This window comes from Eumetopias jubatus, unplaced genomic scaffold, assembly GCF_037043125.1.
Source record: "Eumetopias jubatus isolate StellerSeaLion01/CBP00866 unplaced genomic scaffold, mEumJub1_p1.0 scaffold_4, whole genome shotgun sequence".
Classification (NCBI taxonomy): Eukaryota; Metazoa; Chordata; class Mammalia; order Carnivora; family Otariidae; genus Eumetopias; species Eumetopias jubatus.
Window position 1 is genome coordinate 63,064,731 of NW_028274810.1, and position 24,813 is coordinate 63,089,543.

The 24,813-nt window shown below is 44.2% G+C and overlaps 1 protein-coding gene across 3 annotated transcripts in view; it reads left to right on the plus strand.

Annotated features, from left to right (window-relative positions):
• Window positions 1-24,813, plus strand: part of USP24 (ubiquitin specific peptidase 24) — a 137,030-nt gene that overhangs the window by 106,572 nt on the left and 5,645 nt on the right. For all 3 annotated transcript variants that reach the window (XM_088022401.1, XM_028106893.2, XM_028106894.2), the window contains 16 exons: window positions 515-656; window positions 1,102-1,252; window positions 2,224-2,319; window positions 2,981-3,084; window positions 4,739-4,852; window positions 9,347-9,443; window positions 11,765-11,881; window positions 12,300-12,392; window positions 13,931-14,033; window positions 15,562-15,683; window positions 16,598-16,711; window positions 18,442-18,507; window positions 20,779-20,845; window positions 22,016-22,094; window positions 24,043-24,118; window positions 24,492-24,578. In XM_088022401.1, coding sequence (XP_087878527.1) covers window positions 515-656; window positions 1,102-1,252; window positions 2,224-2,319; window positions 2,981-3,084; window positions 4,739-4,852; window positions 9,347-9,443; window positions 11,765-11,881; window positions 12,300-12,392; window positions 13,931-14,033; window positions 15,562-15,683; window positions 16,598-16,711; window positions 18,442-18,507; window positions 20,779-20,845; window positions 22,016-22,094; window positions 24,043-24,118; window positions 24,492-24,578 — 1,628 coding nt within the window. The remainder of the gene's footprint in view (window positions 1-514; window positions 657-1,101; window positions 1,253-2,223; window positions 2,320-2,980; window positions 3,085-4,738; window positions 4,853-9,346; window positions 9,444-11,764; window positions 11,882-12,299; window positions 12,393-13,930; window positions 14,034-15,561; window positions 15,684-16,597; window positions 16,712-18,441; window positions 18,508-20,778; window positions 20,846-22,015; window positions 22,095-24,042; window positions 24,119-24,491; window positions 24,579-24,813) is intronic.

A 24,813-nucleotide genomic window follows, 5' to 3' on the forward strand; every position in this document is an offset into this window, starting at 1 on the left:
AGGTCCCCCTACTTGTGTTCTCTCTCTCTCTGACAAATAAATAAAATCTTTTTAAAAAATTAAAATTAAAAAAAATTCTACCTGTATTAAATAATACCATACCATGGTAGTCCTGTGTCTAATAATAGTAATCTTTAATGGTTAAAGACGGTATCGTTGCCAAAATTTACCTAGATTTGGCTGTTCTCTGCAGAAATGGTTAAGTGAGGCCAGTTATAATCCCATCCTGTGCACAGAACTTATTTTTTAGATGTTATTTGTCTTTTGATTAAATTTAGGCTTGCCTAACAATATTTACCGTCTTTACCCCATTACCATACAACTTCCTTCCTGTTCCTCTGTATCACCTTTCAAGTAATTCTAAGCAATATTACTGGTAAAAAGACACACATTTTATTTACACTTTGCATTTAAATTTTGTAAGTACTTGCTGGATTTATAGGTCCTTTATTTTAGGTTGTCAAGACAAGAAAACTTTTTATTTACAAAGATCTCTTCCTGTTCTGTTATAAAGCGAACCCATATACTGACGTACGCCGAAGATACTGGAATGCCTATATGCTCTTCTACCAAAGGGTCTCTGATCAAAACTCCCCAGTATTACCAAAGAAAAGTCGGGTTAGCGTCGTCCGGCAGGAAGCTGAGGATCTCTCTCTGTGAGTTTCTCTTCTACATAATTCACTGTGCCATTTCAGCAGGTGGTCATTGTAATCTTGAGTGTACTGTTGGGCATTTAAAGGTAATTCGTTAAACAAGCTAGAGAGAAATTCAAAAAAGAAAATAAGTAAATCCCTCTACCCTTTTCTTATTGCCACCCATTTATTACCTCCTTAGCAAGAAGTTATTTTGTATTTAGAAACATGCATATAAATTCATTCTAGAATTGCCATTTTTCCTAGTTTCGGCGTTTATCGAGTACACTTTATGTCCAAAGCATAGCAATCAACCAGCCACTGTCAGTGTTGTTTTTTTTTTTAAGGTCCTGTTGTCTGTGAAATTGCATTTTCCTATATTGGATCTGGAAAGGATGCAGTTTATTGTCAAGTCTAGTTCCGTAAGTCTGTCAGCTTTATACCAGCCAGTTTTCTATTCTGTCCTTAGGTCTGCGCCGTCTTCACCAGAGATTTCTCCTCAGTCCTCTCCCCGGCCCCACAGGCCAAACAATGACCGGCTCTCTATTCTAACCAAGCTGGTTAAAAAAGGCGAGAAGAAAGGACTATTTGTGGAGAAAATGCCTGTTCGAATATACCAGGTAAGAACCATATAAAAAAATTCTAAGGGAGAAAATTCAGACAAAAATCAAAATCCACCTCATAGGTCCAGAAGTATTCCCGCTGTCCTCCTCGTGGACTTGGTTGGATCTTGAGTGCCTCAGCCTAACCACCTTGTCTCACGAGTCTCTTACACAGGTCACAGAGGTGGCCACAGACTGGAGGTGGCCAGCACTATTGTCAGCCTCCTGTGTGACTGGGGTGGTGCCACAGATTAGACAAGTAGGAGGGCGTGGGCACTAAAGACACACACTGCTGAAATTAACTTACCGTCTGCAGAGGGAAAATCAGGGTCATACCTTTGGGTAAAACTAATGTCACAGTGATGACCATCAGTTATTGAATATCTACTCTGTGCTACGTGCTTTAAATAAATCCTTAATTCTTAAAACACTCTTGTGTTTTACTCCCATTTTTTAAGATGGAAAAACTGAGCTCAGAAAAGGAGAAGTGACCGCCAGTGTCACAGAGCTAGGATTTAAATTCAGAACTGTCCAACTATCCAGTCCAGGCTTTGTAACACTAAATAATCAAAAGCTGAGTAGCGAGAACCAGAGAATTTAAGAAAAATAAGGAGTGTTTTGTTTAGAGAGAAGGAATTAAACTCTCCAATACAAGGAGAAAGCATCAAGTTAGTTGTACTTGGGAAAGCTCTGTTTGTCCCTCAACCCAAAATAGCAGGTTTGAATTCACTTGTCCTTCACATGGTGGTTTTCCTAACTTTCCCAAAAGAATTTGATGAAGAATAATTCACCTTCTTTCAGCTTCTTATATTTGAAAGGAAGATTTTCCTCTCTCCTTTTTTAAAATTTCAAAGCTCAAGAAAAGCGTTCTTGTGAACCCTTCTAACCTAATATAAAATCCTTTTTTACCTAACGTATCATCAAAAATGTCTTCCACATAGTGAATATTTTGCCGTTTCTTAAAAATAATTACTGATTTTCTTTTGTAGATGGTGAGAGATGAAAACCTCAAGTTTATGAAGAATAGAGATGTGTACAGTAGTGATTATTTCAGTTTTGTTTTGTCTTTAGCATCACTGAATGCTGTAAGTACTAGTTGGCTTGTTAGTAGAGGACTAAGAAAGGAGCATAGTTAACTGTCAGCTCAAGCGTTCAGTGACTTATCCTCCCCCTCAGCTGTCACCAGTCAGATTAAATGCCCGGAACATTCGCACAAATGTGTCACTTCCTGGGTGATACTGAAATATAGGCAGTGCTCAGAACATGTCCTGCAGATTGTGAATGCACGGGTTTCCACATATTGGCATTTTCAAGTGCTTTTCAGTTTTATAAAGAATCTAAGAATAGCCATGAGGTGAGGTCAATGAATGTTGCACTTTGTGTAGATTAATTTGTCCTAATTTGTCATCAGACTTTACCAGACTCAAGATGAACTTCCAAGTATTTCTGTTCCTTGAGTACCGTGATTACAATTTGCCAGTAAGGGAAATACTTTCTTGGTCTGTTGACAGGCTACTTACCATCCCATGGTTTAAAGACTCTATTTTGAGAGGGGTTCATAAAAGAAATGAAGAAGATGTCTTTTCTTACCCTTTTTAAAAATTTAAATGGAACGCTTTCTATAATAAGCTGGCTAGATTTTTCTTAGTAATATTTAACTTTCTTACATGTCATTATTCAATTCGTAACATTCAATAATCTGTAAAACATCAGTGAAAAATACTCTCTTTTTTCCCTCTCTCTCAGACTAAATTAAAGCATCCATATTATCCTTGCATGGCAAAGGTGAGCTTACAGCTTGCTATTCAGTTCCTTTTTCAAACTTACCTACGGACAAAGAAAAAACTCAGGTGAGATGATATGTTTTGATTGTTGTGGCAGAAGGTACCAGTGAATTCAATTAAAATAGAATTTATAAATTCAAAGCATAGGCACCTACCTAATATATTCAGGTGATTAAGACATGGTTCCTATCGTGAAGGAGTTTCTAACCTCACAGGAAGGATAGATAAAGCAGAAAAAGCAAGGCATAAATGCTGTACATCTTTGGGAATTGGGCAAAATCATATCCAGATGGATGTGAGGATTGGGTAGGATGTGAGGATTGATATTCTCAGAGGATTTTGAAAGATGAAAACAGAGAAACAGAGGGAGCAGTCTAGGTCAAAGGGGAAAACCTGAGACACGGACAAGACTTGCCTAAAGACCCGTGAATGACTAGTGTTTTGCTCACACATGTAAGGAACTCATTGAAAGGTCAGATGTGGGGTTTAGATGATGAACCCAGTGAGTGTCCTGAGTACCACAGAGGGGAGTTGAGACTGTGTTCAAGGGGAGATGGTGGAGGGTTTTTGAATAGTTTCTATCTTCGGTTCCTGGAAGGTGCCTGACACATTGTGGGTTCCGGGTACAGAGTTGCTGTGTGAGTGAATGGGTGAAGGGTGAAGAGTAGTTGCACACCAGCTGGAGCAGGTGCCCTGAGCAAGGAGAGACTCGGGGTGAGGAAGGCAGGGACAGTTACACCAGGGCAGTACGGGGAACTTCTCCAGGTATGGGGATGTTTGGGGAAAGATCTTTGCAGTCAGGAGACACTTGAGAAGAAACAAATAGAGTGGCAACTTCATTTTTAGGTGTAATAAAGATATATTAAATGATATCAATCTTTGTTATTTGATTGTAAAAGAAGACATAATATGTTCCTTTCTTTTAATGTGTAGGACTAAGGAAATGTTACTTTTATTGTGAAATTTGCTTGAGCTATCTATGCACTGCAGACTATTTTCATCTTGTTTATTTTTACCATTTTGGGGCATGAGAGAATGGAGGGGTGTTATGGGAGGTCACAGGTAGTATAGTCATTATACCTCTTTGTCTACCCAAATGTTTTTATCCCATAAAGTAGGAAATTAGTGATTGTAGCAATAAAATATAAAAACATTGACATAGTAACCTGTTCTGAAAGTGGGCATTTTACAAATGTGTAAATTAATTAAGCAAAACAAAATGCCACAGTCAGGCATTTTTCCCAGTTGAAGTTGTTTGAAGAAGATACAGAAGATGAAAGTTAAAGTCTTTTTTTTTTTTAAAGATTTTATTTATTTATTTGAGAGAGAGAATGAGAGATAGCACGAGAGGAAGAGGGTCAGAGGGAGAAGCAGACTCCCTGCTGAGCAGGGACCCCCCAATGTGGGACTCGATCCCGGGACTCCAGGATCATGACCTGAGCCGAAGGCAGTCGCTTAACCAACTGAGCCAGCCAGGCACCCCGAAAGTTAAAGTCTTAAGACTTAAGCTTCTTCGCATTTTTGGGGGGGAGGTGCAGGGGAATAGAAAAAATGCAAAGCCCTGGCTTCTGGGGCGCATGGAGCCATGTTGGTCATCGGTCACTGGGTATTTGACTTACCCTCTACCTCACCTCCCCAAAACAGGTTAAACAACAGTGACACTCCATAGGGTTATTTGCTAGGGCCGTGCTCCTTATATGTCTGTCTTTTTTTTTTAAAGGGTTGATACTGAAGAATGGATTGCCACTATTGAAGCATTACTTTCCAAAAGTTTTGATGCTTGTCAGTGGCTAGTTGAATATTTTATTAGTTCTGAAGGACGAGAATTAATAAAGTAAGTGTCAAGATCTTTTAATTAATTAAAAGAAACCTGTGTCTCTTCCAGTGGCTTGGAACTGCTGTTTCCTGTAACTATTTTTATTTCTACTTGAAATTACTTTTTTGATTGGAGTCAATTTTGAACTGTCTTCACCAGAAGCATGAGGAAATTTTCAGGTCACTCTAAAATCATTCTTTCTAAAACCGTCTCCATTGGACTAGACTCAGACGAGCGTTCAGTGAGTGCAGGGAGAGCATGTGTGCACATAGCCACGTGCTCACAGGCAAGCATGGCCTGAACTCCTCCTGTGGCTCAGGAGATTCCAGAATATGTCCCTCCCTCAGGGACTCACACTCTGATGGCAGGGAGGGGAGGTTAACAATCCTCGGTTCCTACACAGCAGTACCACAATTTTGTCTGTCGATTCTAGCAAAAATAGTATTTTTCAAAAACTTACTGATTACTGTAATACCTATGGTAGTACATTTACCTATGTGTCTGTAATAAAAAATAATTTGCTTTTTCTGGTTAAAAGTCAAGATGCTCAATCACTATGGTTGTTTACATCTTACTCCCAGTCATCCTTGTCAGGTCAGCTTCTCTTGTCCTTGGGGAGTTCAGCACTCGTGCAGGGGCACCATGAGCTCCTCCTTCACCCCGCCTCCACTATACCTCCTCACCCCTCATGCCTGCCATGCCAGCACACCCCGCCTCCAGCTAAGGACCTTGCCTCAGACTTCACTGAGAAAGTACGAGTCACAGATGAGCAGACCTCTAGCCCTAGCACACCAAAGCCTGTTCTTTTCCTGTCTTTTCCTCCTGTTACTTTAGAGGAAATGTCCTCTCTCCTCAAAATGAATCTCTACATGAGCAAACCCTTTTATCAGCTCTCATTCATGCATCTTTACCATGTAGAATTTTTTACGGAGTACTTCCATCAGCATGCAGATATGCTCTGGTATCTCTCAACTTAGACAACGGGGAATTCAGAAATGCAAGCCCCTTCCACAGGGAGCTCACAGCCAGCCTGGTGGCACATTAGAGAGCTAATCGAAACTCTTGATCCCATATTCCTTTCATTCATAGGACTGAGCTCCCGTCATTTGCCTACTTGATCTCTCCATTTCTTTCTCTAATCTACCTCCTACAGCAACAAAAGTGTTTTGTTTTTTTTAAACAAACTTACTTCTTTGCTTGAAAGTTCTTCAGTGAATTCCTGTTACACTCCTAATAAGATACAATCTTTACCATAACCCACAAGGCCTCGAATATGGTCTTGTTTCACTTTCCTCACACTGGCTTGTTGATTCCTTTAACATGCTAAGCTTTGTTTTCCTGCCTAAAGACCCTTGCACCTTTACTCCCTCTATCTGGAACATTTTCCCATCCAGGACTGCATAGTAAGCACCTTCTTACCCTTCAGATGTCAAAGAGGCCATCCCCTCCTGATGACCTCGTCTAAAGCGAGTCTGCACAATTGGTCTGTTCTGCTCTTTTGCCTGTCCCTTCACTAAAGGCTGACTTCTTGAGGACAGAAGCTAAGTCTGGTTGGTTTCCTTCTGTACACAAAGAGCCTAGCACATAGCACTCAGATGTTTGTGCAGTTTGTGCATGCGTGCACACATGCACATAGTTCATAAAGAGAGCAAATAAACATCTCTGTGAAGTGTTGTATGTGCCTGTCCCTTTAGAGTTTGCATCAGAGACAACGTTTCCCCCGTTTTTCTACTGCAATTCCAAAGTCTCTTCCCAATAGTGAGAAGTTCAACATCATAGAATCATTTCTTTGGAAGAAACATGGCAAATATTTAGTTTATTTCCTTCTATCCAACCAGTCTTTTAAATATCGCCAGAAGAACTTGGTAACTCCTTTGGGACTATGTTTGGTTTCTTAGTGTTCCTGATGGTTAAGAATCCCAATGAATTATCTAATCGGTATTCTTCCTGAGAGAGTTTATTATATTTTTGTTTCTTTATCACTGTTAATTTATCACTATCATTTTGATTTTATATTTTATAATTTTATAATTACTTCTTTACAGTTTTTAAGATAACTTAGGTTATCGTTGTTACAACTGAAGTAGCAATGTGTAGGGGATGCTATCTCTGAGATCAGAGCTTCTCAGTATAATCATTTTTTTAGGCAATGCTTAAATGTAACCATAATTGTAAAAATTTGAATTAGTACTAAGTATTGCTCGAAAATTGATCTAAAGAATTAAAACTACTAAACGAAGAATACTTAAAAAGTTTTTATTGTGGAAGCCAAGTAGCCAGAATGAGCACCCTGTCCTATACCGCTCCCCAGGTCAGGTTACCAGCGCTTTACCCATCTTGTTGCCCCTCCCAGCACCCAGCACTCACCACTCACTCACAGGCTTGCTTTTTTTTTTCTCTCAAGCATTTTACTTTTTTTTTTTTTTTAAGATGTATTTATTTATTTGAGAGAGAGAGAGCACGCGTGTGCATGCATGAGAGTCAGGGGGGTGGGCAGCAGAGGGAGAGGGAGAAAGAGACCCAAGCAGACTCCTCCCCCACTGAGCCCAGAGCCTGATGCGGGGCTCAGTCTCACAACCTTGAGATCATGACATGAGCCAAAATCAAGAGTTGGATGCTCAGTCAACTGAGCCACCCAGCCGCCCCTTTTTCTCTCTAGTATTTTAAAGTAAGTCTTAGACATCATATAATTTCACTATAAATCTTCCAGCATGTATCTCCAAAGGTAGTTTTTTAAAAACTAAGCACTTTACCATGATCACACTAAACAAAAATAATATTTATATCACCTTAAACCCAGTCCATATTCAGATTTCCCCAGATAACTCAAAAAAGTTCATTTTACCACTTTGTATGTACAAATCAGGATCCAAACAAGCTCCACACGTTGCATTTAGTTTATATGTCTCTTAAGACTCTTGTAATCTGTAATTGTCCCTTTCCCCCACCACCTCCTTTTTTTTTCGTGCCATTTTTTTGAGGGGCAGACTGGTCATTTGCCCTATAGAATTCCTCACGTTCTAGATTTGTCTGTATTCTCATAGTGCCTCTGAGTGTCTATGATAGGAAATGTGGTGCAGCCCCTGGAGATACTCTTTCCAAAACAATTGTACCTGAATCTGAACAAGCCTCTAGAGCAAATATTACAGGCATACTTGTTACCCCTCTAACTTTCTTGTAGTTGCCCCTAGAGTCTTAGTGATTTTGAACACAGCCTTCTCAGTCTGGTGCAAATTAGGTAGCTAATTGGTAGCACTAACGGTTATGGGGAATGAGTAGCAGAGTGACCTCAGAAACTCTGCTCTCATGGGGCGCCTGGGTGGCTCAGTCGTTAAGCGTCTGCCCTCGGCTCGGGTCATGATCCCAGGGTCCTGGGATCGAGCCCTGCATTGGGCTCCCTGCTCTGTGGGAAGCCTGCTTCTCCCTCTCCTGCTCCCCCTGCTTGTGTTCCCTCTCTCGCTGTCTCTCTCTCTCTGTCAAATAAATAAAATCTTTAAAAAAAAAAAAAAGAAAGAAACTCTGCTCTCAGCGTACTCCTGAGAGGGGAGGAAGGAAATGTCAGTGCTGCCCTCAAACGGGGACCAGAGCAGCTTGCTGCTGGCACCTGGAAGACATGGTCCTCAAAACTCAGCTGTAGTTAAGTCTTTCATGTGGAATAATGAGAACTTCCTGCTAAGAAAATGAGAAAAGACAGGTGGGTTTTCACTTTGCTGATAGCAGTGTGGGTTGTCACATCCAAGTGAGCGTATGAAGCAGAGAACAAAGGCTGACTGTGGAGAAGCACGCTCTGGGGGCACTCCCATTCCACTCACCCCCAGAGCAGCGCTTCCGCCTGACCACGCCCCTCTGCATCGGAGGCCTCCTTCCCCACCGCTCCACTGGGGGGGGGGGGTAGGGTGTAAAGGATTGCAGTAGATTATGCACTTGCAGTGCCCAAGATCATGGAAGCACCTGATCAACCTTGACTGCTGTGGTCATCACCATCATAGACAAAGAAAGGGGGGAAGCATGACCTCTTGGGCTGCAAATGCTCGTATAGGGGGGTTAGGTAACAAGGCCTGGGGAGGGAGAGGAAAGGAAAAGGGTAGAAATGGTGCAGAGGTGGAGTGGGGGGGGCTCTCTTGACTGTGAACTTTAGTTATCTTATTCTGGAAAATTCAAAGGGAAGGGTGCCCATGGGGGAACTACTGAGTGAACAGAATTTATAACGTTTTAGGTTCTTTGCTTTCATATCTCTTTAGATCCATGTATCTGTTACTCCATTACATTTGTACAGATGGCTCATTTTTTAGAAGGGGGAAAATATGCTTTTCAGTGTCCAGGGGTCTGGTTTTCCTGTTTGGCCTTCTTTCTTCATCACAGTAGCCTGTGAGTGTGTCCCAAAGCTCTCAGGAACCTTGACCCAACATCTTGGAGGGATTTCGTTTCTTGGATAGTAGGTGGGCCTGAGGTTGGTTTATCAAAATCCATTTTGCTTTCTCAGTGTGCATCTTTTCTCTCTCTGTGTTTTAGGATTTTCTTGCTGGAGTGCAGTGTGAGAGAAGTGCGAGTTGCTGTGGCCACCATTCTGGAGAAAACCCTAGACAGTGCCTTGTTTTATCAGGATAAGGTCGGTCTCATTTCTTAGACGTTATTTATACATTCTGTTCCTACCAAGTGTTCTAAATTGCACATAATAAGAAGGAGACCCTAGGATTGGAGTTGGTAATTTCCCCACCTAGAATGCACCTCCCGTGGACTGCCTTTCTGATAAATGCCAGGGTAGAAGGCATGCTGTCCTTGCCTCCTCCTATCCCAGGAGTCAGGGCAGGCTAGGGATCTAGGTCTGCTCTGGTCTGCTTCAGGATTTCCTAGAGCACTCCTTTTTCAGAGTCTTCTCTCAAGAGTCTGTGTTAGATTTCGCTGAACTGAGACTAACATGAGTCTAGAGACTCTAGTCTAGACGAACAGGCATTTTGAGCTGCACTTGACTTTGTCTCTTTCCTACTAAGCTATTTGCATGTTACAAATCCGGCAGTTGACAGCCAAACCAAATAGTGCCGTCCATCCAGGAGCAGTGGCCAAGATAGTTTCTTCATTGGTCTCTATTACTCCCTAATCTTTGTTCCTGTTCTTCTGAATTTCTTCTTCCTAAGTCTATTTTCTGCAACGTACTTTCTGGTTCACAGTTCCACACATGCGAAAACAAACCATGGTATTTATTACCGTCCTCAATCCCCCCAAATTTTAAGTCTTAGGGAAATAAATGACATATACTGTAAGTCTGATTATTCAATCTGTTATTAAGTCCTAACAAATATAGCACTTCTTCCCAAGTTTGCTGTTTCAAACAGCTGACACTACATGGAAAACTTTGAAAAATGTTATTTGCAGATCTGATTGGCTCCTTGTAGACATTGGCTGGAGGCAGTGTGTCTCAATAAATGAAATGCAAATTCTAGGAATTGCTGCTTCAGATCCAGATGTTACTGTGCTGTTCAACCTTGAGCAAGTCCTTAAAGAAAGATGCTAACCCAGTTACAGGACCTGGCACCCTTCAACATTGCCCGACCCAGAGGTCACTGTTAGACCTCAGGAGCTTTGCTCAGCCCAGAGTGAACAAGGAGGTCAAATACACCCTTCAGGGAGGGCCTAGAAGAAGACCGTGTCTCAGTTCCAGGAATTGTAAAGAAGCTGACGTTTGCTCTGAGGCACTGGTTTTCAGTCAGCTTAAACAGCAAGACCATTTTTCAAACTTCACCTTACCTGGATGCAGAATATATAAAATCGGTCCTTGGGAGCCACTTAGGACAGTTTGGATACCATTGCTCTGAAATATCCCCATGGAGCTTTTCTAAGATACTTAACATAAGAGTCTCTCACTGTCCTCCTTCCTCCCATGTGCCAACCCAAACAGAGGATAAAAGCAGAATTAGTGCAGTCTCCCTACAGATGGGGTTAGGCTATGGCACAGTAGTCCACCAACCTCTCAAGGCAGGAGCACAGGTGGTAGGAAGGGAAGGGAGTGGTGGAGGACATAAGCGTGCAAGCCATCGCCTCAGTGAATTCTGTCCACTATCCAGCTGATGTATTTTATGTCTGTTTCCCCCCCATCATGGAAATGGTGCCTCTGGCCACCCACTTTATATTGTAAAGTACTTTGAAAATGAGGTGCTATATAAACGTGGGTCTTACTGTATTTATAATGAGTGTGACAGGACAGATGGGAATATTTCAGAAGCCTGTGAACACCATCTTCAGGGGAGATGAACTAACAAGCGTAGTAAGCTGGTCTTAATTCTCCAGTCACAGATGCATTTCTAGGGACTTGTCCAAAACCAGTTGGGGTGGGAGGGAAAGAAGAAGCAATGTAATAACCAAAATGGTTTCTAAACAAATAAAATGTTTTTCAAAGCTTTCCATGAGGCGTCAGCGGGCTTTCAAGTAAGTTCACGGTTGAGTCGATATTGCCGTTGTCATTCTGTCAGGCTGTTGCTCTCCATTTGCTCCATTGGCTTGATTTCTGGCCCCTATGCCTGTGTCTGTGTTTTTTATTCTTTGCATCTGTGATTATGTGAAGAAGTAGCATAGTGGAGGGAGGGATTCAGAAGTTTTCCTCCAAACCCCCTGCTTTCTTTTAAGACACAGAGAGAAATTGGCTCTGCAGAAAATGTGGCCATTAGCCATGGAGTCCTGCCCTTGAGTCTGAAATCTAGAAAACAAGACTAGGCTTTCCTCTTAATGGTTTCTACAGTACCAGTCTTTCCCTGGAACATAAAGTGATGATTCTGTTTTTGCTCCCCAAAGCATAAATCCATCTGAATCTGAGACTGGATTGTATCGATCAGACTTGACTTTTGTTCTTACGGTGATTTACTTCAGATTAACCCTGTTACAAATGTCAGTCTTACATTCTTTTTCTTTACGTGGTTTCATCTTTCTTCTAACCAGTTAAAAAGCCTTCATCAGTTACTGGAGGTACTACTTGCTCTGTTGGATAAAGATGTCCCAGAAAACTGTAAAAACTGTGCTCAGTACTTTTTCCTATTCAACACTTTTGTACAAAAGGTAAGTGATTTTTTTCTAGTATCTTTTCCTAATAGAGCAGATTTCTAGTCCAAAGGAATTTTTTATACATGGAAAAAATTTGTATTGGTCAATACTGGATTTAAAGATAAGGTTTCATGAGGGTCTCTTAAGAATTTGCATCTGTGGGCTCTGTTGCTTGCCAGAATTCTGATACAGCAGATGTAGTTACTGAAGGCAGCGGGAGGCTGCAGTAGGACCAGGGCCTCAGTGCATGTGTAGCAGCCACTGCGGAGCCGTGTGAGCTTGTTGAAACCCCAGAGTTCTAACAGGTACTTCCTGTACGTAAATTACAGCATTTAAAAACTTACCCCTGACAACTTCTCGATTAACTGTGTTTTTAATACAGATTTTTGTCGGGATAGACCTGTAACTTGTCATTGTCCATATCTTGTGACAGCAAGGTATCCGGGCCGGGGATCTTCTTCTGAGGCACTCCGCTCTGAGACACATGACCAGCTTTCTCCTCGGGGCCAACCGGCAAAACAACCAGGTAACGCCCGCTGCTTTATGGCCCCATGCGATGGCCATGGTTTTGTTGCCTCATGGTTTCTCTCTGTGGCGATGAACATACTTCACCTCATAAGAGTCCAGGTGCTGGTACTACATAGCTTTTAAAGTTCTTTGGACTGCGATTGTTTTTACAGCCTCCTGGCAGAGTTTAGTCTGAAGATACCATGGAAATGACTAACGAGACTATCAGTCAAAAAGTGTCCTAGGAGGAAAGATGGGCTCTGACTAGGGGGTTGCAGAAGCCTTCAGGAAATAGAGGCACTGGGGCCTCCTCGTGCCCTCAGGGACTATGGGCAAGGCTCTACCGGCGGAGGTTGCTGGTGTGGGGGAGCTTGTAATGGGGGGGGACGCGGCCACGAGGCGGAGCGGTGTGGCCTCGCGATGCCTGTCCACATACAGCGAGAGGGAGGTTGTCTGTGGCAGTGGAGCTAGCTAGATCCCAGGATGGCTCTCCTGCTTGGCATTTCTGTGCTGGCATGTTTCTCCCATCACCGTATGTCCTCTGTTTGACAGATTTAAATGTGAAAAATGTGACCATGCACTGATGGTAAGCGCTGCTTACGCAGCACCTCTCATGCCCCAGGCACGCTGGTTACTTTACGCGCCATGCCTGCTGTAGTTGAGTAAGATGAGCATTTTCCTCCCCATTCTCAAGCAAGCCTCAGAGCTCAGAGAAGTGACTCGTGTAAGGTCACAGAGCTAAGGCATCGTGGAGCAGGGACTCAGACCCACCTCCGCCTTCCCCCCTCCATAACACATGGTGTACACGGCACGTGTTCCTTTCTGAGGGGCTCCCCTCAGCCTCCTGTCGTTCCGCCTGTTGCTCTCCCCAGCACTCCCAAGTACTGCCAACACAGCACGCTCTGTGTGTAGGTAGGGTGTTGAAATTCACAGTGTCTTTGTTCACTGCACACTCTTTCCTTTCTGGGACTCCAGTGACACTGGCAGTTGATTGACGTTGACTGTAATTTAAATAAGATTTAATGTAATTAATAGTGTTACATAATCCATATTGTTTTACCTTTATGGAGCACACATAATGTGGAAAACATTTTCACTTTTCGTGTTTCGTTGGATCCTCACAACCACGAAGTGGGCAGGTAGGTCCTCTCTAACATCGCATGGAGAGGTTAGGTGCAGTTACGGTAAAAAGCTTGCCCACATCCACCTAGCACGGTGAATAGCACAGGAGGGCCCGGCCACCAGCTCCCCAGCCTCCCGGGTTTTTCCCATCGTACTGGGGTACAGGAAAGTTACCCAGCACATCAGAAGCGTTCAGTACCTAACTTGAATAGAGAAATGGAATGATTTTAGAACACAAGTTAATGTGTCTGTAGGAAAAAAACACTCTTCAGCTAGCTTAAAACCCATGACTTCCTTCTACTTTGATCTCTTCTACTATCAAACGTTGAGAAGAATCATGGCTCAAAATAGCATGAGCCAGCCCATCCTTTCCCTTCCTTTTCATATCGTTTCTAACCAAAACTCTAACATCCAGTCTATCTTCTCTGTCGACAGATACGTCGGTGGAGTTCAGCACAAGCACGAGAATTTGGGAATCTTCATAATACAGTGGCATTACTGGTTTTGCATTCAGATGTCTCGTCCCAAAGGAACGTTGGTGAGCTTTCACATATCTTTAATCCAGCAGAAGAATGAGAAAATGAATTTGTCGATAATGCAATGCATGGAGACTAATAATGTTAACATTTAAATGAATATTACTTCCCATTTGGCTATTTGATATTTGAGGAACACTTTAAAATTTTTTGTTTTAATGCATGTTAAATTTCACTCTATTTTATTAGTTCATCACAAGAGAAAGTCAAATCATTTATTTGGTGGGATGGGGTATACAAGTATTAAAAAAACACTCTGGGATTAGAGGCTAATTCAGAGTTCATTCATCACCATAGTTGGCACGGCTAATCTAGTGGGGAAAATAGCCAAGTGTGGGTTGGAGTTTCCTAGCATTGTGAATTTGACCAAGCCACCTGACCTTTCTGGTCCTCAGTACAAAATGGAAATGTTAAAAACATAACTCCCCAGTGTAATGAGAACTAATCAGAGAAAATGTTAAAGTACTTTGTAGAGCTAAAGAGGATTCAGATGTAGCTTATGTCGTTGAAATGTGTTTGAATGTAAGATGTATTTGGTACCTTTCCTGTTCTGTCCCCCAAAGTCAGTAGCTCAATCCTCATTTTGTGCAGCTGATTTAAATGTTGCCTCCATGCTTATCCAGTGTTCTAATCTGTGTGCGTAGCACGTTTTTATACTGCTTCTAGGCCTTGTCAGGACAGCACCAACAGCAATAATAATAATAACACAACAAAGCAGCTGAAAAGTATCCAGGGTTTTCTGTGTGCTGTGTCTCCATGGAGCTCTGGGCTATGTGTTTAATCCTCTCCGCAAGCCTGTGAGGCATGGTCCCCTTCCACAGACGGGGAAGCCAGAGCATGGCCAGGCTCGTAGCCTGCACAGGCCTCAGCTGGGAAGCAGCATAGGGCGCAGGTTGTGAGGCATGCCTCTGACCACCAGCAGCTGTGGCAGGCGTTCATGTGGTGTGACCAGGAAGATCTGCTAGAAATCACAGAGCGTCGCTGTGCTCTGGGGAGCGCTCAGTGGCTATGAGGCAGTATGCTTCCTTCACTCTGACTCATACACTTGAAAAGACAAGGCTGTCTACCTAACTTGGGAGTGCAGACAGGTTTGTAAAAGAAAGAGTGCAGGTGCTTGTTTTCTAGTACGTGGGGTGACTCACCCCCTCCCTGTGGGTCAGTTCTGCTTAGCATAGGTGGTGATGGCCAGTATTTGAGGGCAGTTGTTGGAGCAACAAGTGTCTTGTCTGGTGTCTCCTCAGAGGCATTTGGCCATTTTCTGTCATACACTATTTATATTTTTACTTCTGTGAAAGATTGTCTTGGGAGATCTAAATAGTCACCCCGACAACTTAGGCACACACTGCGAGAAGTAGGTCCATGTTTTCTCCTGTCTGCGTGCCCGGCTTCCCCACTAGGCCGTAAGGGAACAGGCTCTAAGTACCGAGCCATCTCATGTGTGAATCTCTAGAGAACCGCTTCACCTTGTAGGTGTCTCTCTCATGAAATAACATCAACTGAGACAGGCTTGGTTTCTTTGGTCTCCTAAAGCTCCTGGTATGTTTAAACAACGGCCACCCATTAGTGTCGCCCCCTCCAGCCCCCTGCTGCCCCTCCACGAGGAAGTAGAGGCCTTGTTGTTCCTGTCTGAAGGAAAGCCTTACCTGTTAGAGGTATGTACTTGGTCTTCTGGAGCCTTTTTTTTTCTTGTCATTGTCTACTTGAGGAAAAATGCCTTTTGTAATATTCCATGTGTCACTGTGATGTTAAGAGAAATGGTTCTTTCAAATTAATATTTCTTCCTGGGTATATGTCAGAAAGAAATGAGCAGCTGAAGAGAATTTTTATTAGTCCTCTCTGCAACCAGGGATCGGACCTCCGGGTCCAGCCCAGCTAATTTCCCCTCCAGGTCTCAGGAGGAGGTGAACGACTCTTCAGCAATCACAGATACTCAGTTTACTCTCAGAGGATCTTGTTCCCCATCTTTTGTGTGTGTCTCTGGTCCTGGAATACCACAACTCTGGAGCACACGTACTTTATAAACCGCAGGAGTGTGGGAGTGGGCTGCTCACGGCCGTCCGTTGCACCACACACTGTGCGGCCCATCTGCAGCCTGGGCCCCTTCCCCTTCTGCCCAGAGCTACCTCCTCTTGAGAACTTAATCCTCCAGTTCTTCTTCCAAAACTTGATTTACATGTATAAACCCATGAGCCGTGTGTCACGCTGGTTTTTTAATCATGTCAATAGTGCTGTGCTATGTATCTCTTTTTTTTTTTTTTTTAAAGTTTTTTTAGCTTAACATTGTTTACTTTGGGGATCTGTCCGTGATTCTTTTAATTTATTGCTGGGAGCATACATTTGGCACATTTCCCTTTGAAAATCTGATGAAAGTGACTCCCAGGAAAAAGTGCACATTTGCAGATTTTGTTCAGACAGACTTAGTCCCGTAGCAGTTTTAAAGAAAGCCTATTTTGAGGGGATGTTGAAGATCTTAAGTCTGAGTACATTTCCGTTAAAATCAGAAACAACAGATCGACAGTTAACTGTGACCTAAGAAAACTTGACTCCTTTTATGCTCCCGCACTAGGTAATGTTTGCCTTGCGAGAGCTGACGGGCTCGCTCCTGGCGCTCATCGAGATGGTGGTGTACTGCTGTTTCTGTAATGAGCATCTCTCCTTCACCGTGCTGCATTTCATTAAGGTAGGGCCTCAGTGAGGCCTGGCAAGAGCTGAGAGCCTGCCACGGAGACTCCAGGAAGTATTCCTCCGCCTCCAGGCAATAGGCTTCTTTTAATAACCTCGGTTGCTTTCCCTAAAATCATAAAAATAGTACAGGCTCATTTTAAAAAAAATAGAGAATAGAAAGAACTCAGAGTCTCACCATTCACTGATAACCACCATGAGCATTCTCCCAGGTCTCCCTTTATTTTCTCTGCGTTGGAATTCTACTGTCTTTGTGATTCTTTGTCTTTTTTTTCACTTGACATTAGAAGTATTTCCCCGTATCATTAAGTTATCTCTGAGGATATGTCATCTTCTTGTGTACCATAATTTACTTAGCCATTCCCTTCCTAGTGAGGCATGTTTGTACTGGGCTCAATATTTAACTATTTAGAACATATTTCATAGTTAATGATATGCTGTGGTGACCATTATCATGTAAAACGGTTTTCCAATTTCGGTCCTGTTATCATCACCATTTTACAGTTGAGGAAACTGAGGCACAGAGTAAGTGACTCTCGCCCCGTGTCACACAACTAGTAAGTGGCAGAGTGGGAATTTGAGCATTGGCAGTCTGGCTCCAGAGCTGTGCTCTGAACCATGTTGTTCACTGCCTTTCTGGGGATTACCAGAAAAACTGCACATATTTTTATTAGGTTTTTGGTTTTTTTAATTTTTCATCTTTAATTTTGAATTACATGGATAATACCTGTCTGCATTTTTTTTGTGAAAAATTAAAACCTACAAATAAGGCCAAAGTCCACTTGAGCCGCCACCAACCAACCTTGTCCCCTGTCCGCCCTTCCCCAGGGATCAGTACTGTCACCTGGATATGTGTCCTTGCAGGCCTCTGTCTGTGAATGTACACTGTTTATAGTCGTCCCTGCCCACGGGATCTCTGCCACGCTTCGTGCCTGCCCCGGGATTTGTAATAGTGACACAGGTAGCACGAACAGGCAGCAGCTGATCAGGGGACTGTGTGTTTAGGAAATCGTGTTTGCCGCCTTAGGCAGGAAACACATTTCTTAGGAAAATGTGTTTGCCTTCAGCCTCTTTCCGTGCAGCCCCGTATCAGAGGTGATTGAGTTTTTCTTCTTACCCTTCACTCATTATATGACCTCAGGCGATTTCCTCGTCTATAAAGTGGAGGGAGGTATGACTTGACCTCACAGAGGGTAAAGATGCGGTGGCCCTAGCGCCTCAGAAGGGCGGTATTGTAACGTCGCGTCCTCTCCCGCAGTACACACGCACGAGGCTGCAGGTGCACAGAAGTGTGACTCTTAGGAACCCTCACGCCTTCTTTAGCAGAAAGGAACTCTTGGCAGAGTTTTCTGTGTCATAAGCTGACTTTTCTTAACATACGTCCCTCATAGCGTACTTACCCCAGAGCACATATCCTGGAAAACAGAACAGGATATGTATGAAGGAAACAGAAACAGAAATTTGGGCCTGTTCACTTAAAATTCTTTCCTTTCTTTTCTTTCTTCCTCTCTCCTTCCTAATGTCATAGTCAAGTGGGACAGCGTGGCAGTGCTGCAGTCCATGGAGACTGCATTAGCTCCAGGTTTAGCATTCGGGCAAGCTGAGGCCCAGCAGGGGCAAGTGATAGTGCTAGAAGTAGAACTTGAGGCCAGCCCCGTTGCTGGCCACTCTGACGGGCTTTCCACTGAAGACTCACCAGAATCTTTATGCTTTTAAAAAATATTACAGAACCAACTAGAAACAGCTCCACCCCATGAGTTAAAGAATACATTCCAACTGCTTCATGAGATACTGGTAAGTGAAAGATGTTCTGATCCTCTTGTGTTGTTGATTAAGTTTACTAGTCAGCACGTGTTTGTAAACAGAAAAGTGTGTGCCTTTGTGTCGTTTTGCACTCACTTGGTCTGCACTTATGAGTCTTCTTTAGGCCAGTCAGGTTTTTGTCATTACTGGCTGAGAGGTGAGTGGTAGGAGACCAGGGAGGGAGCTGGACAAGTCCAGGAGGGACAGTGCAGAGAGCCAGGGAGCGTGGACAGCCTCACCTTGCGTGGGGGACCGTGCTATGCACAGACATCGTCCCCTTTAAACCTCATGATAACCATCAGAGGTAAATTGCTGGCTCTACAGTTCATTCGAATCTAAGACACCATTGGCTTTCTATGTGGGCTACTAAAAATACTGCTTACAAGCCACAAAACTGGAATGTAATTGACTGTAGGATGTGCCCCAGTTTCAGAAGTATGAAAAGCAGGGGAAAGTTCAGTTGTAAGCAGTGGACATGCTGAGTGAAGAGGGATATGCCCAAGGCCACCCTCGAATTAAAGTGACAGAGCCAGGATTTGAGCCAGGCAGCTGGCCCCAGAGCTTGTGTGCAGGGACTGTAAGTACGTAAGTGGCATGGCCAGAAGAGGGAACTGAGGAGGGCTTGGGGAGAAAAGCCCAGACCAGATCATGAAAGGCTGCCAGTTACCCAGAGCACGTGGGCTTTTTCCCGTTAGGCCCCTGGTTGCACACAGGTGGGCAGGTTCTGCCTCTATGCCTATTATATTTGACCCAGAGTTGTTCTGTTTTATGATTTCTGGCTTCTGGCCTATCCTGAGAAACCAGGTAGTGTGATGAATCGGCCCCGTTTCGCACCTGCCCCCATCCCCTAGAGCAGTCAGCTCGCCCCCTCTGATGAGGCACGTGCTACCCAGTCGCCCTCTGTCCTCGCTGCCCCATATCATTGTACCTAGCCCACTTTGTCCGTTTCTTGTCATCCTGGCCTCTGTAGATGTTTCAGTTGCAACCTCTGCCGTCACTGATGGGCACTATGGGGAGGCCTTAACAGGACAGTGACGTGACTTGATTTAGGTTAGAAAGGTTCCGCTGGCACTTGTTTTGAAGGACTGACTGAAGAAGGAAGCCAGGTTGGAATTGGAAGACCACATAGGTGTGGTCTCCATGTGTTTGGGAAAGAGAAACCGTAGACTTTGGTGACTGGGTGTGAGCCAATGAGCACCCAGCCCCAGGCTCACTAAGCAGACGGAGAGACCAGGTTCCCTTTAGGTCCCTAAGACTTAACATAGGCCTGGGCACAGAGTGAGCATTTAATAAACCCTTCTGAACAAGGACAAACATCATGGATGGCATTTGTAAAAAGCCTATCTCTGGTCCTTTACCTCCTTTTTGGTCCTAATACTTTTATAAAATACAAAAGATCGTTGCTCCTCAGGAGTCGGAGTGTGTATTGTTTGCTCAGCAGCAAACCACTGACGTTACTGCCCTGCACACAGGTCAGTGCCAGGCAGTAGAAGTCCAGCCATGAGCAGGACAGTTTCAGCCCTGTGGGGCGTGGCATAAACCTCCTGGCAGCAGCTAGAGCCTGTATCGGAGCAAAACTCCAACATGGTCTTGGTAAACAATTTAGACCCTAAACCTCTTATCCTTGGGATCATGAAATATACAACCTTGTAGCCTACAGTAGCTTCCTATGGAGAACTATAGAGGTAGCAAGTAAGAACACAGAGATAAGAAATGAATGCGTCTTCAACTATTACTTAATAATTTTTCATCTTTAGTTTAAAATTTAAGGAGCGCCAAGCTGGCTCAGTCAGTAGAACATGTGACTCTTGATCTTGGGGTCATGAGTTCGAGCCCCACATCAGGGAGTAGATTGTACTTAAAATAAAATAATAAAATAATATTTAAGATACTGTTGAGATACAAGCCAGTGACATGTTGTTGTTCGTGTATATTGGGTTTTGTTAAGTTAGGAACTAAATTAATCTCTTGAACAGAATCTTTTTTTTTTTTTTAAGATTTTATTTATTTGACAGAGAGAGACACAGCGAGAGAGGGAACACAGCAGGGGGAGTGGGAGAGGGAGAAGCAAGCTTCCTGCAGAGCTGGGAGCCCGATGCGGGGCTCAATCCCAGGACCCCGGGATCATGACCTGAGCCGAAGGCAGACGTTTAACGACTGAACCACCCAGGCGCCCCGAACAGAATCATTTTTAAAACACACCACATGGTCTCATACAAGTTCCTTCGTTCATTTACCAGTCTTTGTCTCCTTCTGTCACAGGTCATTGAAGATCCCATACAAGTGGAGCGAGTCAAATTTGTATTTGAGACAGAAAATGGATTATTAGGCAAGTAGCCTGACCTTCCTGAGAAATGTCTGTAGCAGACGCACAGACAGCCTGTTGTTCTGGCTGGCCTCCTCCCCGACTGGTCTGCCCCGGCACTCGGCCCCGGCGCAGGTCAGCGAGGGCTCCGGGAGAGGCCTGTTGGGGCCGTGGGCTCCCGCGTTCCGGTCAGGAGATGTGACACCAGAGGATCTTACCAGCTGGACTCTCTCCCCCTTGAGTCAGCAAAGTGCAGCTCGGGGTCCTGTTACTGGGTCAGCTAAGAGTTAGGGGTGCCGTGACTTTTTTCAACAAGCTAAAGGCTACTTTCTGATGCCAGAAATCTTTCAATCCCCTTTGCAGCCATTAGGGAGGGAAAAACTAAAACCTCAGGCTCAGGATGTTGTCAAGCTCATGAAATGGGATTGGTTTTATTTTTTTACCTATGGTATTAATGCATCCAAATTTCTCTTATCTACTCATAAAAGCTTTTTGCAGTTTTCTTTTTCAGAAGGCTAAAGTGCCTTTAATGAGCTGTTTCTTAGAAAAAGTGTGGTTAGAAATTGTCCTCTCCAACACCCACCACCCCACCAGTATTTCCAGTTAATCTGAGTCATTTTAGATTTTGCTCTGTGGCAAGAGATTGAAGACCTCTTCTTATTGCAGCAAAGTAATGTGAGCTAAAAAGTTGTGTAGCTGCAACATTGCAGGCCACCAAGTGGCGCCCAGCTTCGCCGGAACTTCCAGACCATACGCTCCTCAAGAGTCCACACCAAGGATTATTTCTTTTTATATCCACAAAGCACAGAGAGTAAGCATTTGTTGAACCTAACGCATAACATAAATTTCCATTTATCAAACTGAAAGTGTTGTAACCGCTCTTCTGTCAGGAGCATGGAAAAGTTTAGAGGTCTGAGTGAATAATCAGCTGTGGAGGTTTGAGCTTCTTTTCAGTTCTTCCAAAAATCAAACTCCCACTGCCACATATGTTCCTGGAATACCATTGGAAGCAGTGTCTCTGCCCATTACAATTTGGGGGATCCTATTGAGCCACACTGCCATGCTTTGTGTTAAGTGCCCTCTCTGCTACTCAAACCAGTTGGTTGTGAGTGCTCAGGGGAAGAAGGCGGCATTCCTGGGACCCACTTTCCGTGTCATGCTTTCCTCTCACAACTCCCTCTTCTCTTCACTCAGCCCTGATGCACCACAGCAACCATGTGGACAGCAGTCGCTGCTACCAGTGCGTCAAATTTCTCGTAACTCTTGCTCAAAAGTAAGTATCGACTCAGAATGCAGGGAGGAACTGGTGTCTTCAGTTACAAGTCAGATAGGACCGGGAAACCAGTCTCCCTTGGTTTAGTTCCTAGAGTCTGACTCAGGGCATGCTTGCTTGGATGGTTTGGAAACCCAGTCACGTGATCTCGGAGAGATGTGAAGGGGGGTGTCAGAGGAGCCGCAGATTTTATGGAATCCAAGAAAAAGGCTAAATCAGCAGGCCTTGTGCAGGAAACGCAGGAATCAAAGCAGATTCGGGTACCTTCCCAGCAAGAGTTCATGAACTTTGGTTTGAGATAGCTTTCAGTAATGTAGCTTCACTACCAAGTCCGTCAGGTTCTAGGTCCCCGCTTTCAAAACAGTCTCTCAAGAGACAGAACATGTCATAGCTCCTTAGACTCGTGACCCCAGGCACTGTGCTCTCTCATTTAATGTGTGCACCAGCTCTGTGAGGCCAGACTGCCAGCCCCATGTCACGGGCGGTGTGAGGGCCGTGCCTGTAGTTGGAACGAGGGCTGCAGCACAGGCTCACGGCCTTCAAGGCAGAGGCTCGCTCTTTATCTAACGGCGGCACACTACACGCAACATCACGTCTGTCGTCTTAACCCTCTTTAGGCATCCCCATCGGTGGCATTAATAAGTTCCTTCACTTTATTGGGCAGCCGTCACACCATCATCTCCGGAACGTCTTCATCTTCCCAGACTGAAGCTCTGTCCCCACCCAACACTAACCCTGCACTCCCACCCCTGCTTCCCCCCAGCAACCACCCTTCTGCTTTCTATGAATTTGACGATTCCAGGTGCCTCCCCTAAGGGTAATCGTGCAGGACTTGTGCTTCTGTGCCTGGCTCATTTCACTTAGCCTGAGGCACTCGGGTTTATCCGTGTTCTAGCCTGTGCCGGAACTTGCTTACTTTTTTAAGGCTGAATACCACCCCCTTGTACGGCTGTACCACGTTGTCTTGGTCCATTTATTAGTCGACAGCCACATGGAAAGCAAAGGTTCTTAGTGTTAGAAGGGGCCTTAGTGGCTTGCTGCCTCAAACTCCACTGGGTAGTATGTGGGCCAGCAGTGCGTGGCTGCCACTGAGTCCGCACCCAGCCTTCCTTATAAGCGTCACTGATTTTGCTCCAGATTTTTACTGACTCTTAAGCATGGGAATTGCCATCCTTGGGTTTGTGCAAAATAAGAGTAAGAAATCTGTTGAGCCTCAGCTGCTGCATGTGAGTGTCCTCAGCAGATGAACTGAGAGCCTGGTCGAAGTAATGCGTGAACGTGCCTTTTCCAGATGACATAGCATTGTGGACACAGATGGAGACCATCCTGCCACAATCGTGGGTGCGTTAACTAGGCTTGATGTTGGCAGCGTGACAGCATAAGTACTTGCCTGAGTGGCATTTCCAAATCGTGATGGGGCCGCATGGTATGTCTGATGCGTGTCCTCCATCCCTCCATTCTATACACAGTGTCGCCATCAATACTGTCTTTGAATGTGAAGGACAGCTTTCCAAGTGGGCAAGGAAAAATGCAGAGAGAGGGCTCCAGGACCACACTTTAAAATTGTCTTTCCACTAATATTCTTATTCAAATCACAAAAATTTAAAGACCAGTTTGATTCTTTTAAGAATCATTTCTCTTATTAAATAGATGATGTGTTGTGGGGGTTCTTTTGTTTGTTTTATTTTTTAGTTTCCGTCTTTGAACTGTGATAGAACTGAGTGGATGAGGTCGTTCTAGATAAGAGACTTTTCACTACATATTTACCTTTTTCTGCTTCTCGAAGTTTACACATGGGAGTGTATCCAAACCAAAACAAGTAAAAACAATAGAAATACAACTGAACTTTAGTGAAAGTTGCATCTGTGTATCGAAATCAAAAGGTAGTGTAGATGAAACAAGTATATTTGCAAGGAACGCATTTGGCTCATACAACCCCCCCCCCCAGGTGCCCTGCTGCTAAGGACTACTTCAAGGAGAACTCCCACCACTGGAGCTGGGCGGTGCAGTGGCTACAGAAGAAGGTAACTAACTGCAGCTCCAGCTTTGCTGGCGGTCACACAGGAATCAGTAACAGCACATCTCGTCAGGGAAAATCTCTTCATTTGGAGACTGGCCTCAGAGTTATTTTCAGACTTCCAACTTTTTTCAGTACAGTTGATACCTATCTCTACGCATGAAGTTCATGTGTCGATACAGTGTCTGAACTTCATAGGTGAGAGAGCAGGGGTGAATGTCTGAGACCTGGTGGTTCACTGAACTCGAGAGTGGACGTAAAATCCTCCCGGTGTGATAGATCTGGGTCCATCTGTGTGCCGTGTTAGATGCTTTTTATGTCCAGATACTCACGTGGGCTTGTTTGTCGTGTCTGATGGCGTTTTTGACCTTCCGTCTCAGATGTCAGAACATTATTGGACACCACAGAGTAATGTCTCTAATGAAACATCAACTGGAAAAACCTTTCAGCGAACAATTTCAGCTCAGGTGAGGCTTCTCTTTTGGTTTTGCATGGCTTCAAATCCCATAGGTAGGATTTTCAGTGTGTTTCTCAGAAGCCACAGCCTCCGAGACAAGAGGTGTAGGTTAAAAATGAGAGGGGGCTGGGGCGCCTGGGTGGCTCAGTCAGTTAAGTGTCTGCCTTCAGCTTAGGTCATGATCCCAGGGGTGCTGCGATCGAGCCCCGCATCGGGCTCCCTGCTCCGCGGGAGGCCTGCTTCTC